At 36.1% G+C, this 13,897-nt stretch overlaps 1 protein-coding gene across 1 annotated transcript in view; it reads right to left on the bottom strand.

The window, feature by feature from the left end:
- The window catches only part of LOC143019966 (putative E3 ubiquitin-protein ligase HERC1), a gene marked incomplete at its 5' end in the record, with an annotated part of 228,531 nt that overhangs the window by 48,963 nt on the left and 165,671 nt on the right, over positions 1-13,897 (bottom strand). Inside the window, 4 exon segments of the mRNA XM_076176020.1 lie at positions 1,835-1,997; positions 4,619-4,743; positions 4,914-5,093; positions 11,869-12,071. Coding sequence (XP_076032135.1) covers positions 1,835-1,997; positions 4,619-4,743; positions 4,914-5,093; positions 11,869-12,071 — 671 coding nt within the window.

Genomic DNA, 13,897 nt, shown 5'->3' with positions numbered 1-13,897 from the left:
AAGCCTTGGTATATGTATGTATGTATGTATGTACCTTTGCATTTACTCTCAACATCATATTCATAAATCCCTCAAGAATATCTGCTCTAAACCATTTTCATAACACAACCAAACCACCTAAGGGCCTGTTCTACTCTTTCACCCAATCCATCTATACTGTTGTTCTTTCACCAATTCTACTGTTCTATATTTTGTCATATTTCATATCTCTGGGACCAATAATGAATGCCTGTGAAAAGTGGTCTTGGAAGATGAAAGTCAGAGAGAATTATCTTCCTGTCACTCATCTTCAAAACTTATCAACAATCTCACATCCTAGCTCTATAGGTCTGTACTTCTTCTGTACTTCCATTCTCTGGACCTGACCCATGATTTCTATCAACTTCAACTGCATTTGCTCAACTGCTTCACATCAGAAGAGCTACATACATACATACATATACCAAGGCTTTTTCCCCCTTACAAGGGGGGTAGCCAAAAAGAAAAAGGCATAAAATCATTCCCACCCATTCCATCCCTGAATACACTCCACACACCCTCTTATCTTAGCACCTCCTGAATGACGGCTCATACCTGCACCTTGTCCACTGCCCTGGGTCACAAGCAGTGTCGCAAGACACAGCACATCCACAGCAAGGCCGCTTCATTAAATCGGCAAACCCCCCTCTCCGTCCCCCCATTGCATAAAATGAGAGGACGGGGAGAAATCCCTTCGGGCTGCGTCAAATTTTGCTCACACATACTATCTCACCCCCCATCCACCCGCCCATTCCACCTCATGCAATCACAACATCATCCATATACAACCATTCTCCATTCACCCCTGTCTTCTGTCCTCTCCCATCCTTCCTCAACAGACATTCCCCTCTTCCCCAAAGCCCCCTTCACCCCATCCATCCACCTCATCCTAGGACGTCCCCTCATGTTCACTCCCTCCACATCTGCCTTCCACACCTCTTTTACTAGTCTTTCTTCACTCATTCTTTCCATGTGTCCAAACCATCCTAATATTCTTTCATCAACCCTATCTCCCAGCTCTTTTTCCACCCCTGTTCTCCTCCTCACCTCCTCATTTCTCACTCTATCTAGCCTAGTAACCCCCATCATACTTCTCAGACACCTCATCTCAAACACATTCAAACTCCTTCTCTCTTCTTCTCTTATGAAGAGCTAACAAATGATAACTACTCCCCTACTCCTACTACTGTTAGCTTGTGACAATAATACAGTTAAACACATATGAAACAGATTATAGTCTATGTTCCTTCCCCAGAGAGATCAATGGGATTGTTCCCAGCCACTGTGAGGTTGCAGGTTTCCTGCTGGTAAACTTGAAGCAACTATTATCATCATTATTTCATATTTCTACAAAATGCCCTCAAACATCTTGTTTCCATTGCCTCCACACAACTTACCTCTTTTATAATTATCACACAAACCTCACTCCTATATATACCAGTTAGCACAGCTATTGCTTCCTTCCTCAACAGACATTCCCCTCTTCCCCAAAGCCCCCTTCACCCTATCCATCCACCTCATCCTAGGACGTCCCCTAGGATGAGGTATATATATACTTTTATATTTTTATGAATAACATACCACTCAATTGGTAGAGTAATCTGTTATTCACCTAATATTTTTTTCAAATCCCATGCCTCTATCTACTTGTCTTCCTATATATGTCTATACAAAGTTTCTTGACTAATTAATTGTTGACAAAAAAAATCCTAATATAACTAGTTTCCTATAGCCATTAACATTTTCAAGAAAATAGTTACCTGAAAAAAAATTCACGTAAGCACAGTAATACAATTTTCTTATATATACAACTTACTTGAAACTTCTGACCATGTAAGTGAAGTTGGGGAGGATTTATAGTCAAGGGTATGAGAAGGTTGCCAACCACTGCTGGATGAATTCCACACTTTAGTTCCTTCACTGCCACAGGTTGCTAAAAGGGTACTGTTGCAGCTCCATTCTAAGTTCTGGACTGGTCCCTGCATCAAACACCATTGATAATTAGTATGTACATACATATACCAAAGGCTTGTTCCCCTTTATAAGGGATGTAGCCAAAAAACAAAGGCATAAAATCCACTACCACCCATTCCATCCTCTACATACTCCACTCCCGTCCACCCCCCTCCCACCCTCTTATATTGGCTCCTGGATGACAGGTCATCCCTGCATCTTGTCCACTGCCCTGGTCAGAAGCAGCGGCACAAGATACAGCACATCCATGCAAAGCCGCTTCATTAAATCAGCAACCCCCCCTCTCCGTCTCCTCATGCAGAAATGAAGATGGGGAGAAATCCCGGGCTGCATCAATTTATTTTTCACACATACTCCCTTAGCCCCCATCCCCCACCCACTCCCCCTCATGCATCACAGCATCATCCATAAACAACCATTCTCCATTCACCCCTATCTTCTGTCTTCTCCCATCCTTCCTCAACAGCCATTCCCCTCTTTCCCAATACCCCTTTTAACTGATCCATCCATCTCATCCTTGGTCACCCCCTTATGTTCACTTCTTCCACCTCTGCCTTCCACACCTCTTTTACTAATCTTTCATTACTCATTATTTCCATGTGTCCAAACCATCCCATGGTTTCAGATGGAAATGTTCTTGCGTGATTAACTTACTCGAATTCTACAACACAAGTTATCTCGAATTATGACAAAAGAAACAATATAGATTTAATATATCTAGACTTTGCATAAGCTTTGGATACCGTCCCCCACGAAAGACTACTTACTAAATTAGCTTCACACTGAATAAATGGTAGCCTATTAAGTTGGACCAGTAATTGGTTGAATGATTGAAAACAGAGTTGTTTTAAATTGAAAAACTTCTGGATGGAAAAATGTTACAAGTGGAGTTCCTCAGGGTTCTGTTCTTGGGCCACTTCTATTCATAGTATATATAAATGATATAGACCATGGACTAAAATCTACTGTTTCCAAATTTGCTGATGATACAAAACTGTGTGGAATGGCAAATGATCACTTAAACCAATTAGATATTCAAGAAGATTTAGATAAATTACAGCAATGGTCTGAAAAGTGGCTAATGAAATTTAACTCATTGTTCATTTCCTTTATCTATACATTTTTGTAATTTTCACTATTTGCCAGCTTTGCTACTTTTGAAAGTACTTCTTCAGCTATCATTTGAGACCTTAGTTTGATTTTTAGTGGCCTATACTATTTTTCTCTAGAGTACTGTTGCATCCTATGCACTTCTTCAATCTCTTTATGCAATTCCTGTCTTTCCTCTTGAACCTCTTTCAGAATTTCCTTTGCAATTTCTTTCTCTTTTTTCTTTTTCTCTTTGGTATTTGTATATATTGTTTTTCTTTAAATGCCATAAACTATAATGCACTTTTTTATCCACTGTGTCTCTTACCCAGTTTTCCTTTTCTTTAATTACTTTACCATTTCTTTAGCATTTTCCTCTACCTGCTGTTGTACCATTTCTTTAAATGTTATTTTCTGATTTTCTTGTTCTAGCTTCCATTGATTTTTTATTTCTAGGAGATCCATCCCCTTAATTGTATCTCCAACTCTTTCAGTCCCTGCTTGTGTTTGTTCTTTGACCTCTTTTTTTCAGTGCTTCATTTTTTTATCTTCATTTTTCATTCTTTCGTTATCACTTCTGATCATATTTCATTTTTTAGATCATTAAGCTCTCTGTTCATCTCTTCATTAGGTTTTTGTAGATAGCTTATCTCTCTGTGCATTGCTCTATAATCACCTTTCAAATCTATTAGTTCTTCTATCAAGTTGTTAATATCCCAATTTCTTAGTACATTGTTATACCTAGTTTCTCTTTCTACATCTAAACCTTTATCTATTCATCCTCTTTCTCTTGAGTTGATATCCGGATTTCTTAATACATTATTATACCTAGTTTCTCTTTCTACATCTAAACCTTTATCTAATAATCCTCTTTCTTTTTGAGTTGATATTTCAAATCTATTAGTTCCTCCATCAAGTCGTTAATATCCTGATTTAGTACATTGTTATACCTAGTTTCTCTTTCTACATCTAGACCTTTATCTAATAATCCTCTTGCTCTTTGAGTTGACTTTGGGGTATTATTCAAACAAGATTTTTTCAGTATCATCCCCAGTGGTGATTTGACTCTGCTCTTGTCCAATTCTCTCTGTTGGTTCATTTTTCCTGTTTTTCTTCTTTTCCATCCTCCATTTTTTGTGTTTAATACACTATATCAGACTGGATACTTATTTTGCCATAGTGGTCACACGAAAAACACAACTGCTTCTCTTTCATAAACACAGTTTCTTTGTCATTGATTCAAAGTGGTAGGGAGAGCAGAGCAGTTGGTGGTTGTCAGCTTCCCATGTGTGAAAAAATGTAAGAAATACAGTTGGAGTTGATAAGGAGAGATCTTGAACCCAGTTTGGAGACTGAGTTCCAACCCTTCAGGGCCCTCTTAATAGAGGTGAGTGGGTTGATGAGTTTTGAAAATGAGCAGATTAATTTTGCAGAACCACCATATGTAGGTACCCAGCATTGGTCCCCTAATGAACTACTGTGTAGGGATCTATACTGACTGCACTGTCTTGGAAAAATTAGAGCTGAATTTACTTACCTGATGACAGGGTAATGTGACACTCTCTATGTTTTCACTTATGTGGCAAACCCTGACTATGCCGTCACTGTAGCCTATAGCCATTGGTTTATCATAGTCTAACCAGGCCACCTTACAAACATACACTGAAACAGTACATAAATACATCTTCATCAGAACACAGTTAGAATAAATGAAATATAAGATTTAAATACAAGATGATAGAACAAAACTTCCTACCATACAATGAATCTCACATTATTCAGTCAATTTTACATTATTCAGTAAAAAAAAAAATCAAGAAACAAAATGTTACCATCTTGTCTTCCGGCATGAAGCAGAGGCACTACAGAGAAGCCTCCAGTAAGATTAATTACTGTCACTCCTCCATCACCATGGCCCAAAAGAATACACTTGATTTTATCACTAGGGCCCTGACTTGGAGCCGTCAAAGCAGTAATGGTTGATCTACTCTGCCATATCTGTGTCTCCCCACCTGCAATCAGTACAAATCAGTTTCAAATAAAAGTGTCAGTTCAAGATGAGAGGGAGGGAGGAGGGTGGAGGGGAGTGGAATATGTAGGGGATGGAATGGGTGGGAGTGGTTTCTATGCCTTTTTCTTTTTGGCTACCCCCCATGTAAGGGGGAAAAAGCCTTAAGTGTATGTATTTACCTAGTTGTATTTTCCGGGAAGGGGAGCTACGCTCATGGTGACCTATTTTTATATCTCGCAAGATCAAGTTTGTTCTTAAATTCTTGTACTGTGTTTGAACACACTATTTTTTTGTCCATTTTGTTCCATATATCTATCACTCTGTGTGGGAAGTTGTTATTTTTCCGGTCTCTTCTGTAGTTGTCCTTTCTAATTTTCACTGCATGTCCTCTTGTTTTTCCTCTGTCCCACTTTTATAAGTCCTCTCTATCAAGGCGTTCTTTTCTTTTCATAATTCTGTAGATGGTTAGTAGGTCCCCTCATTCTCTTCTTTGTGTGTATTTACCTAGTTGTATTTTACGGAAAGGGGAGCTATGCTCGTGGTGTCCCATCTTCATATCTCATTTTATCTTGCCTGTTTTTAAATTTGTGTATCGTTTTTGCACACACCACATTTTCATCTAACTTGTTCCAAACGTCTATTATCCTGTGGGGAAAGCTGTTCTTTTTCAGGTCTTTTCTATGTTTGTTTGTTTTTTCTGTGTCCTCTTATATCTCTACTTGGTGACCATTTTTGTTGCTGCATACTCCAGTCTTGGTCTTATCAAAGTGACTAGTATTTTCTTCACCATTTCGTCATCCAGTTATGTAAATGCCACTTTGTTTTTTCATTGTCCCATTACAGTTAATCATTCCTACCTAGTTTGCAATTCCATCTGGACCATGTGATTTTCTGACATCAAGGTTTTTTTTATTTGGTCTCTGATTTCCTTCTGTGTCACAGTTATTTCTTTCATTGGTGGGTATCTTTCTCTCTGTATTTACTCACAGTTTTATGAATTTTCAATTGTGAATACTGATTTGAAATGATTGTTCATAATTTCAGCCATTTCTAGATCTTTATATTTGTAATTCCCTTGGCGCAGTCTTACTATTTCTTGTTTGTCTTTTAGTTGACCATTTACATACCTGTAAAATAGTTTAGGTTGTTCCTTGTATTTTTTATTATATCCTTTTCATAGTTACTCTTTTCATCTTTGCGTATTTTTACATAATCATTTCTTAGTTTGATATATATTTGCCACTTACTCGTTTTTTTTCTAGCTTTTCCAAGATTTGTCTCTTCCATCTTTAGCCTCACTACATTTATGTTGTACCAACACTTAATGTATACCCTTTCTTGCATCTGTTTTGGTACGTATTTATCTATTCCCTCATTGTAAATTTCTTTTAATATGTTCCATTTCTCTTCCATCTTTTTTTTCTTCATTTTAGAAGTTCTCCCAATTTACACTTTGAAAAAATTCCTGAGTTTCTCAAAATATGTTTTGTTGTAGTGAGCCCTCCTTATATGGTAATTCTTTATCCGGTAAATTCACAGTTATGGTATTTGGTAATTACTACCCTCGATTCTATTTATGGTAAGAAAAATTCACAGATACGGTATCTGCTAGATATTTTGAAGAAGAGCAGGGAGAAGGTACGTCTGCCATATCCTATTATAACATGTTATAATGGGTTCAGTAGATGGTAATTTCAATTTGCGGTAAGGTTTTCAGGAATGCATATGTACTGTATAATAAGGACTTACTGTACATTAGTTTTCCTTTTCTATATTTCTGATATCTTCTGAAATCCATTTGTTCTTTTAGTTCGAACTCTATTAGTAAGTGGTCACTCTTCCCCTTCCCAATAAGGGTTTTGTAATCAATTCTGTCCACAATTTCAGGCTCTGACATATTAGATCTAGTCTTGAAAGTTCCTCATTGTTTCTATATCTAGTATTTTCCTTTACCCATTGAGTCATTGTGTATTCAATGGTCATATCTAGTAGTATGTTTCCCAGAGGTCTTCTCCCCCCTTCACTGTCATTTCTTCCTAACATATTTCTTTTGAGTTAGTCACCCATAATTACTATATTTCCTCCTTTCAGTAAATCAGTACATTCTTTGTGTCTTCCAAAAGTTTGGAATATTCACTCTCTGTCAAAGACTGTGTTTTGGGAGGTGCATACATTACTACAAAATTTCTACTCTTCATGTCACTGTTTTCAACTTTTATCATAATCAATTCCACATTGTTTTTTCTTCTGCTATCTTGATCACATTTAAGCCTTTCTTATTCAAAAATATTACTCCTCCACCATTTCTCCTTTCTATTTTTCATCCAATGATTGTATAGACCCTGTCCCACAGTGTTTGGTGGTAGAGGACTTTTTGATATCATTTCTACAATTCCCATTACATCTGGTTTTTCTAATGTCAGATAGTTGTTTAATTCGTTCAGTCCTAAAATCATGCCATCTATGTTGGTATAAGCTATTTTTCATTTTCTCTTTTCTCGTACTTTTCTATTACATTTATTTATTTCTTTTTCTTTTATATAAATCATTTTCTCGGGCTCAGGTCCAGCACTCAAAAAAAAAAAAAAAATAAATAAATAAAATAAAATAAAAATATATCAGTCTCCATTCTCTTTTAATTTTTTTCTTTTGTTTCATTTCTAAGTTCCTTTTCTCTCTTTTCTTCATCACTCATTTCTTTTTTATCCATACATTTTTATAATGCTATTTGCTAGCTTTGTTATAGATAGTATTTCTGCTATCATTTGAGACTTAAGTTTTACTTTCAATGGCCTATATTGTTTTCCCATACTATGCAATTCCTCAATTTCTTTGCCCATATCCTGTCCCTCTTTTTGAATCTCCTTCATAATTGCTTTACCAATATCTTTTTCTCTTTGATATCTAGGTACATGTTTCTCTTTATTACCATAAACTACAATGCACTTTTTTATCCACTGTGTCCTTGACCAAATTTCTTTTTTCCTTAATTACTTTAATCACCATTTCTTCGGAATTTTCCTTCGCTTGGTCTACTATTTATTTGAAAGATAATTTTTCATTTTCTTGTTCCACTTTCCATTGTTTCGTTATCTCTTGGACATCAGTCTCCTTGATCGTCTCCACTTTCTCAGTCACTGCCTGTATTTGCTCCTTCACTTCTTTTTTAAGGCCTCGTTCTTGTTTATATCCTCATTTTTCATTCTTTCATTCTCACCCCTGATCATATTCAGTTCCTTTTTCAGTTCGTCAAACTCCCTGTTGGTCTCTTCATTAGCATTTTTTAGTTGAGCTATTTCTCTGTACATCGCCCTGTGCTCAGTTTTCAATTCAATTATTTCATCTAACAAATCATTAATCTCCCCGTTTCTCAAAATATTTTTGTACCTAGGCTCTCTATCAATTTCCACCCCTCTACCCAATATTCCACCTTCTCTTGTGAAACCAGAAAAAGTGTAATTTTCAAACCTTTGGAACAATTTGGGGGTTTTCATTCATAAATGTTCATTTGGGAATTACCCCCAATGGTGATTTCACCCTACTCACTTCCAGACATCTCTTTGCCAGTTTGTTTTTCCTTATTTCACTATTATTTCCTTCCATTTTAAGTAATTAGCACTAAATTGTATAAAGATAACTCCGTTTCAGTCACTCAAGATTCACAACTCCCTTTTCGTTTGTAAATAATACAATTAGTGTTATTCCAAATATTCTAGCAACAAACTGCTGCCTAGCACAGTGGAGCTCTTCCCAGACGTCCAACTCCAACTGCTGCTTATTTTACCTAGTTGTATTATACAGGAAGGGAGCTATGCTCGTAATGACTTGTCTTTGTATCTTTCAGCATCAAGTTTGTTCTTAAATTCTTGAATAATATTTGCACACAATGTTGCCTTATCTAATTTACTACAGATATCCAACACTCTGTGTGAGAGACTATTCTTTTTCAGATCTCTTCTATAATTATCCTTTCTGAATCTCTTTTCATGTCCTCTTGTTTTTCGCTTGACCCACTTTAATAAATCATCTCTATCTAGGACTTCCCTTCCTTTCATATTTTTATAGTCATTAGATCTCTTCTTCCTCTTCTTTGTGTATCTACCTTGTTATAACCATCTACAGAATTATGAAAGGGATGGAAATCCTTGATAGGGATGACCTACTTAAATGGCACAGAAGAAATACAAGAGGACACAAGAAGTAACTTGAGAAGGGCAGTTACAGAAGAGATCTGAAAAAAAAAAAGCTTTCCACACAGAGTAATAGATACATGGAACAAATTGAAAGAGAAAACAGTGCGTGCTAAAACTATACATAATTTTAAGAAAGAACCGGATGCAGAAAGATACAACTGTGGGTCACTATGATCATAGCTCTTCTATCACAAAATACAACTAGGTAAATACACGCACACACACAGGCTTTGTCTTTTTTATCTTTAGCTTCACTGCACCTTTTGTTATACCAACACTTTATATACATGTTTATCAATTCCTTCCTTATACTTTTCTTTAAATATGTTCCATTTCTCTTCCATCTTTGTTTCCTCTTTTGGAAATTTATCCCAGTTAGCATTTTGAATTTTTTTCTAAGTTTTACAAAATCTGTTTTGTTGTACATTAATCTTCCTTCTCTGTTTTTCATTTCTTCTCACATCATTTTGTTCTTTTAGTTCAAACTCTATTAGTATGTGGTCACTCTTCCCAATTGGTGTCTTATACTCCATTTTGTTCACGATATCAGGTTCAGAAGTGAATATTAAGTCTAGTTTTGATGGTTCTTCATTGTTTCTATATCTAGTATTTTCCTTAACCCATTGTGTTAAGGTATATTCGATAGTCAAATCCAGTAGCGTGTTGCTCCAGAGTTCTTCTCCCCCTTATATTATTTCTTCCCAGGTTATTTCCTTTATGTTAAAGTCACCCATAATTACTATGTTACCACCCTCTTTCAGTAACTTAATTAGTGCATTCTTTGTGTTTTCCAGTAATTTGGAATGATCACTATCAGACCAGGCCTTTGTTCTTGGGGGCACATATGCTACTACAAATTTTCTATTTTTCATATTATTATTTACAACTTTAATCATAATTAAACCCTTCGTTACCGACCCGTCACCCTTACGTAAACAAACGTTTCAAACCGTCCCACGAATGGCTGGAGCCTTATGCTTGTAAACACAGACACTTGCCACCACATGGATAGAAATAACCCAGAAACCGAGGCCTTGAGAGCCCTTAATATACACAGCTTATAACTGTGACACATGCATGTCACAGGGAGCATGCTCGGTTCCTGGCAGGTGCACTCAGCCATGACACGCAGGTGTCACAAAACACACATCCAGTACTCAAGGGGTTAATTCCACATTATATTTGCCTTCATTTGTCTTGATCACATTTAAGCCCTTTTTGGTTAATATCATGACTCCTCCTCCCTATTTATCCGTTCTATTTTTCGCTAAATGGTTGTATAGAACTTGTCCCACCATACTTGTTGATAGAGGACCTTTCAGTTTTGTCTACACAATTCCCATTATGTCAGGTGTCTCTATTTCCAGATAGTCGTTTAATTCATTAGTTCCAGAATTCATACAGTCCATATTTGTGTAAGCCACTTTCAGTTTCATATTTTCTTCTCTTTTTTTTATTTACGTTTCCATCTTTCTGATGTACCATTTCCTCAGTCTCAGATCCAATACTCTAAAAAAAACTCGTTTTTTTCCATCTCCATTCTTTTCTCGTTTCTATCATTGGCTTCAATTCTGAGAGCCTTGTCTTTCTCTTTTTCCTCATCACTCATTTCCTTTTTTATCCATACATGTCTGAAGTTCTCACTGTTTGCTAGTTTAACCGCTTTCGATAGTATCTCCTCTGTTATCATTTGAGTTCTTAGTTTGATTATCAGAGGTCTATGATGTTTTTCTTTTGAGTATGAGAGAGAGAGAGGGAGAGGGAGAGAGAGAGAGAGAGAGAGAGAGAGAGAGAGAGAGAGAGAGAGAGAGAGAGAGAGAGAGAGAGAGAGAGAGAGAGAGAGAGAGAGAGAGAGACAGCAGGAGAGAGAGAGAGCAATAGAAAGTGAGAGAGAATGATAAAGGGAGCAAGTGAGAGAGAGAGTGTGAAAAAGAGAGCAAGTAAGAGAGAGAGATAAAAGAAGAGGGCAGGAAGAGAGAGGAGAGAAAGAGAAGAGAGGAGACAGGGGGAAGAGAGAGAATAGAAGAGAGACAAATGAGGAAGAAGGGACAAAAGAGAAGGGAGAGAGACAAGAAAGAAGAGAAACAAGAGAGAAAATGCAGACAAAAGAGACGAGAGAGAAAGAGAGAGGAGAGACAAAAGAAGAGACAAGAGAGAGAAAAGTGACAAAAAAGAGAGAAGACAGACAAGAGAAACATAAGAGGGAAAGACAAGAGAGACATGAAAAACAGAAGACAGAAAAGAGAGATGTAGAAGAGACAGAGGAGACAGAAGACAGAGAGAGAAAGAGAAAGAGAGAGAGAGAAAGAAAGAGAGAGAACAAGAATGCATTTGTTTTGGATAAATTTTAAGTATTCAGTGTTTTCAATCAATAATTAAATACATAGCTGACCTATCTTATCAAAGAATAAAACCACTGTACCAGCCAGAACTGATACTAGGTGTGCACTCAGGCTTGAAAGAGAAAAATTATTTCATTTATTCCTAGATCTCCAAGCACAATTGGAGAGATAGAAGTTCTATAGGCACAAATAAAATAATTGTGAAAAAGGAGACTCAGCTTATGAAAGCACCCAAAATTACCATAAAGGGGCCAAATGTTGACAATATAATCTTCACTTGCAGCTACAAATAGTCCAGCACCAACAACAACTACATTTTCTAATGGAGTTCCTCCTGCATGACTACTGTTGTCAAGACTCGACTGGAATATAAGTGCATGTTCCTGATTGGGAACTGATCGATGAGAACTGACTTGCCATGTACGGACTGTGCCATCAAAGGCCCTGCAATAGATACATACTCATAAAGAATATACTTTTATTATTTATCAATATACTTGCAATGAAATATCCAAGAAATATACAAAACCCAACATTCAATTCTTTTAAGCATTTATAAAAAATCCATATTTTTGTTATATCTAAAGTTAACAATGAAAAAGGCCAAATGAGATGAAAAGTAAAATAAATTATTATTGTGGAAGATAGTTTACCAAGAAGAGGAGGATGAAGATATATGGAATGAAAACTCTGAGGAATTGTTAATTGTGAGTAAAGATACAGAAAATAAAATGAGATGAAAAGTAAGATAATTGATAATTGTGGAAGATGGTTAACTAAAGAAGAGGAGGATGAAAATATATGGAATGAGAACTCTGAAGAATTGTTAATTGTGAGTGAGGATACAGAAGCTAAAATGTTGATGCTGGGTAAGTGGAATAAGGAGTAACAAAAAAAATACATATTTAGTTAATTATGATATACAAGTTAGGGCCTAAATTTTTTCTCCAACATTAAAGGAGCCAATACAGAGCCTCTAAGTACCACTCATTTTTCTCCCAATTAAGAAATCCTTCATCCATTCCAGTAGCTTACCTTGTATTCCTCCTATTATTTCAATTTTTCTTATTAATTTTTTATGTGGTACTTTGTCAAATGCCTTCTGCAAGTCCAAGAAGGTGCAATCTGCCCAGCCATCTCTTTCTTGTATTATCTCAATTAATCTCGAGTAAAAGCAGATTAGGTTTGTAGTGCACAATCTTCCACTTCCAAAGCCAAATTGTTTAGGGTTTACTATTTTATTTTCTTCCAAGTGTTTGGTCCATTTGTTTCTGATGACTTTTTCACATATTTTTGCTACTGTGCTTGTAAGGGATACCGGTCTGAAGTTTGTAGGATCTTCCCTATTTCCTCCTTTATATATTGGTACTATGTTTGCATCTTTCCAATCTTGCAGTACCTTTCCTTCTTCGAGTGAGAAGTCTATTATCTTGTATAAATTGTCTGTCAGTTCATCTATAAACTCTTTCAGTATCTAATTTGCAATTCCATATGGTCCATGCGATTTCCTGACATCTAGGTTTTTTATTTGGTCTCTTATTTTCTTTTTGTGTTACCTTTATTTCTTTCATTTTGGGTGATCTTTCTTGTTGTCTATCCTCCCAAAATTGTAGGCTCTAAATTGTAAAAACAGACCTGAAATATCTGATTATGACTTCTGCCATTTCTGTGTCATCTTTTTTTTCTTTTTTTTCCAGGCTTTGTCTCTTCTGTCTTTAGCCTCACTACACCTTTTGTTATACCAACACTTTATATAAATCTCTTTTTGTTTCTTTTTTTGGTATACATTTGTCAATTCCTTCCTTGTAATTTTCTTTGAATATGTTCCATTTGTCTTCCATCTTTAGAGAACTTATCCCAGATTTTGTGTTTTGGAAACAAATTCTTAGTTTTACATAATCTGTTTTGTTGTACATTAATCTTCCTTCTCTATGTTTATCATTCCTACCTACATTGTTCTGTTTTTTTTTTTTTAATTCAAACTCTATTGATATTTGGTCACTCTTTCCAATTAGTGTTTTATACTCCATTTTGTTCACAATATCTGGTTCAGAAGTTAATGTTATGTCTAGTTTCGACGGTTCCTCATTGTTTCTATATCTAGTATTTTCCTTAACCCATTGTGTTAGGGATTCAATGGTCATATCGAGTAGAATATTGGTCCAAAGTTCTTCTCCCCCTTTTACTATTATTTCTTTCCAGATTATACCCTTTGCATTAAAATCACCCATGAGTACTATGTTTCCACCCTCTTTCAGTAACTCGTTTAG

This window comes from Oratosquilla oratoria, chromosome 38, assembly GCF_046742065.1.
Source record: "Oratosquilla oratoria isolate Oo_2021 chromosome 38, ASM4674206v1, whole genome shotgun sequence".
Taxonomy (NCBI): domain Eukaryota; kingdom Metazoa; phylum Arthropoda; class Malacostraca; order Stomatopoda; family Squillidae; genus Oratosquilla; species Oratosquilla oratoria.
Note: the sequence above shows the minus strand (reverse complement) of the source record. Positions and strands in the feature narration are given on the sequence as shown.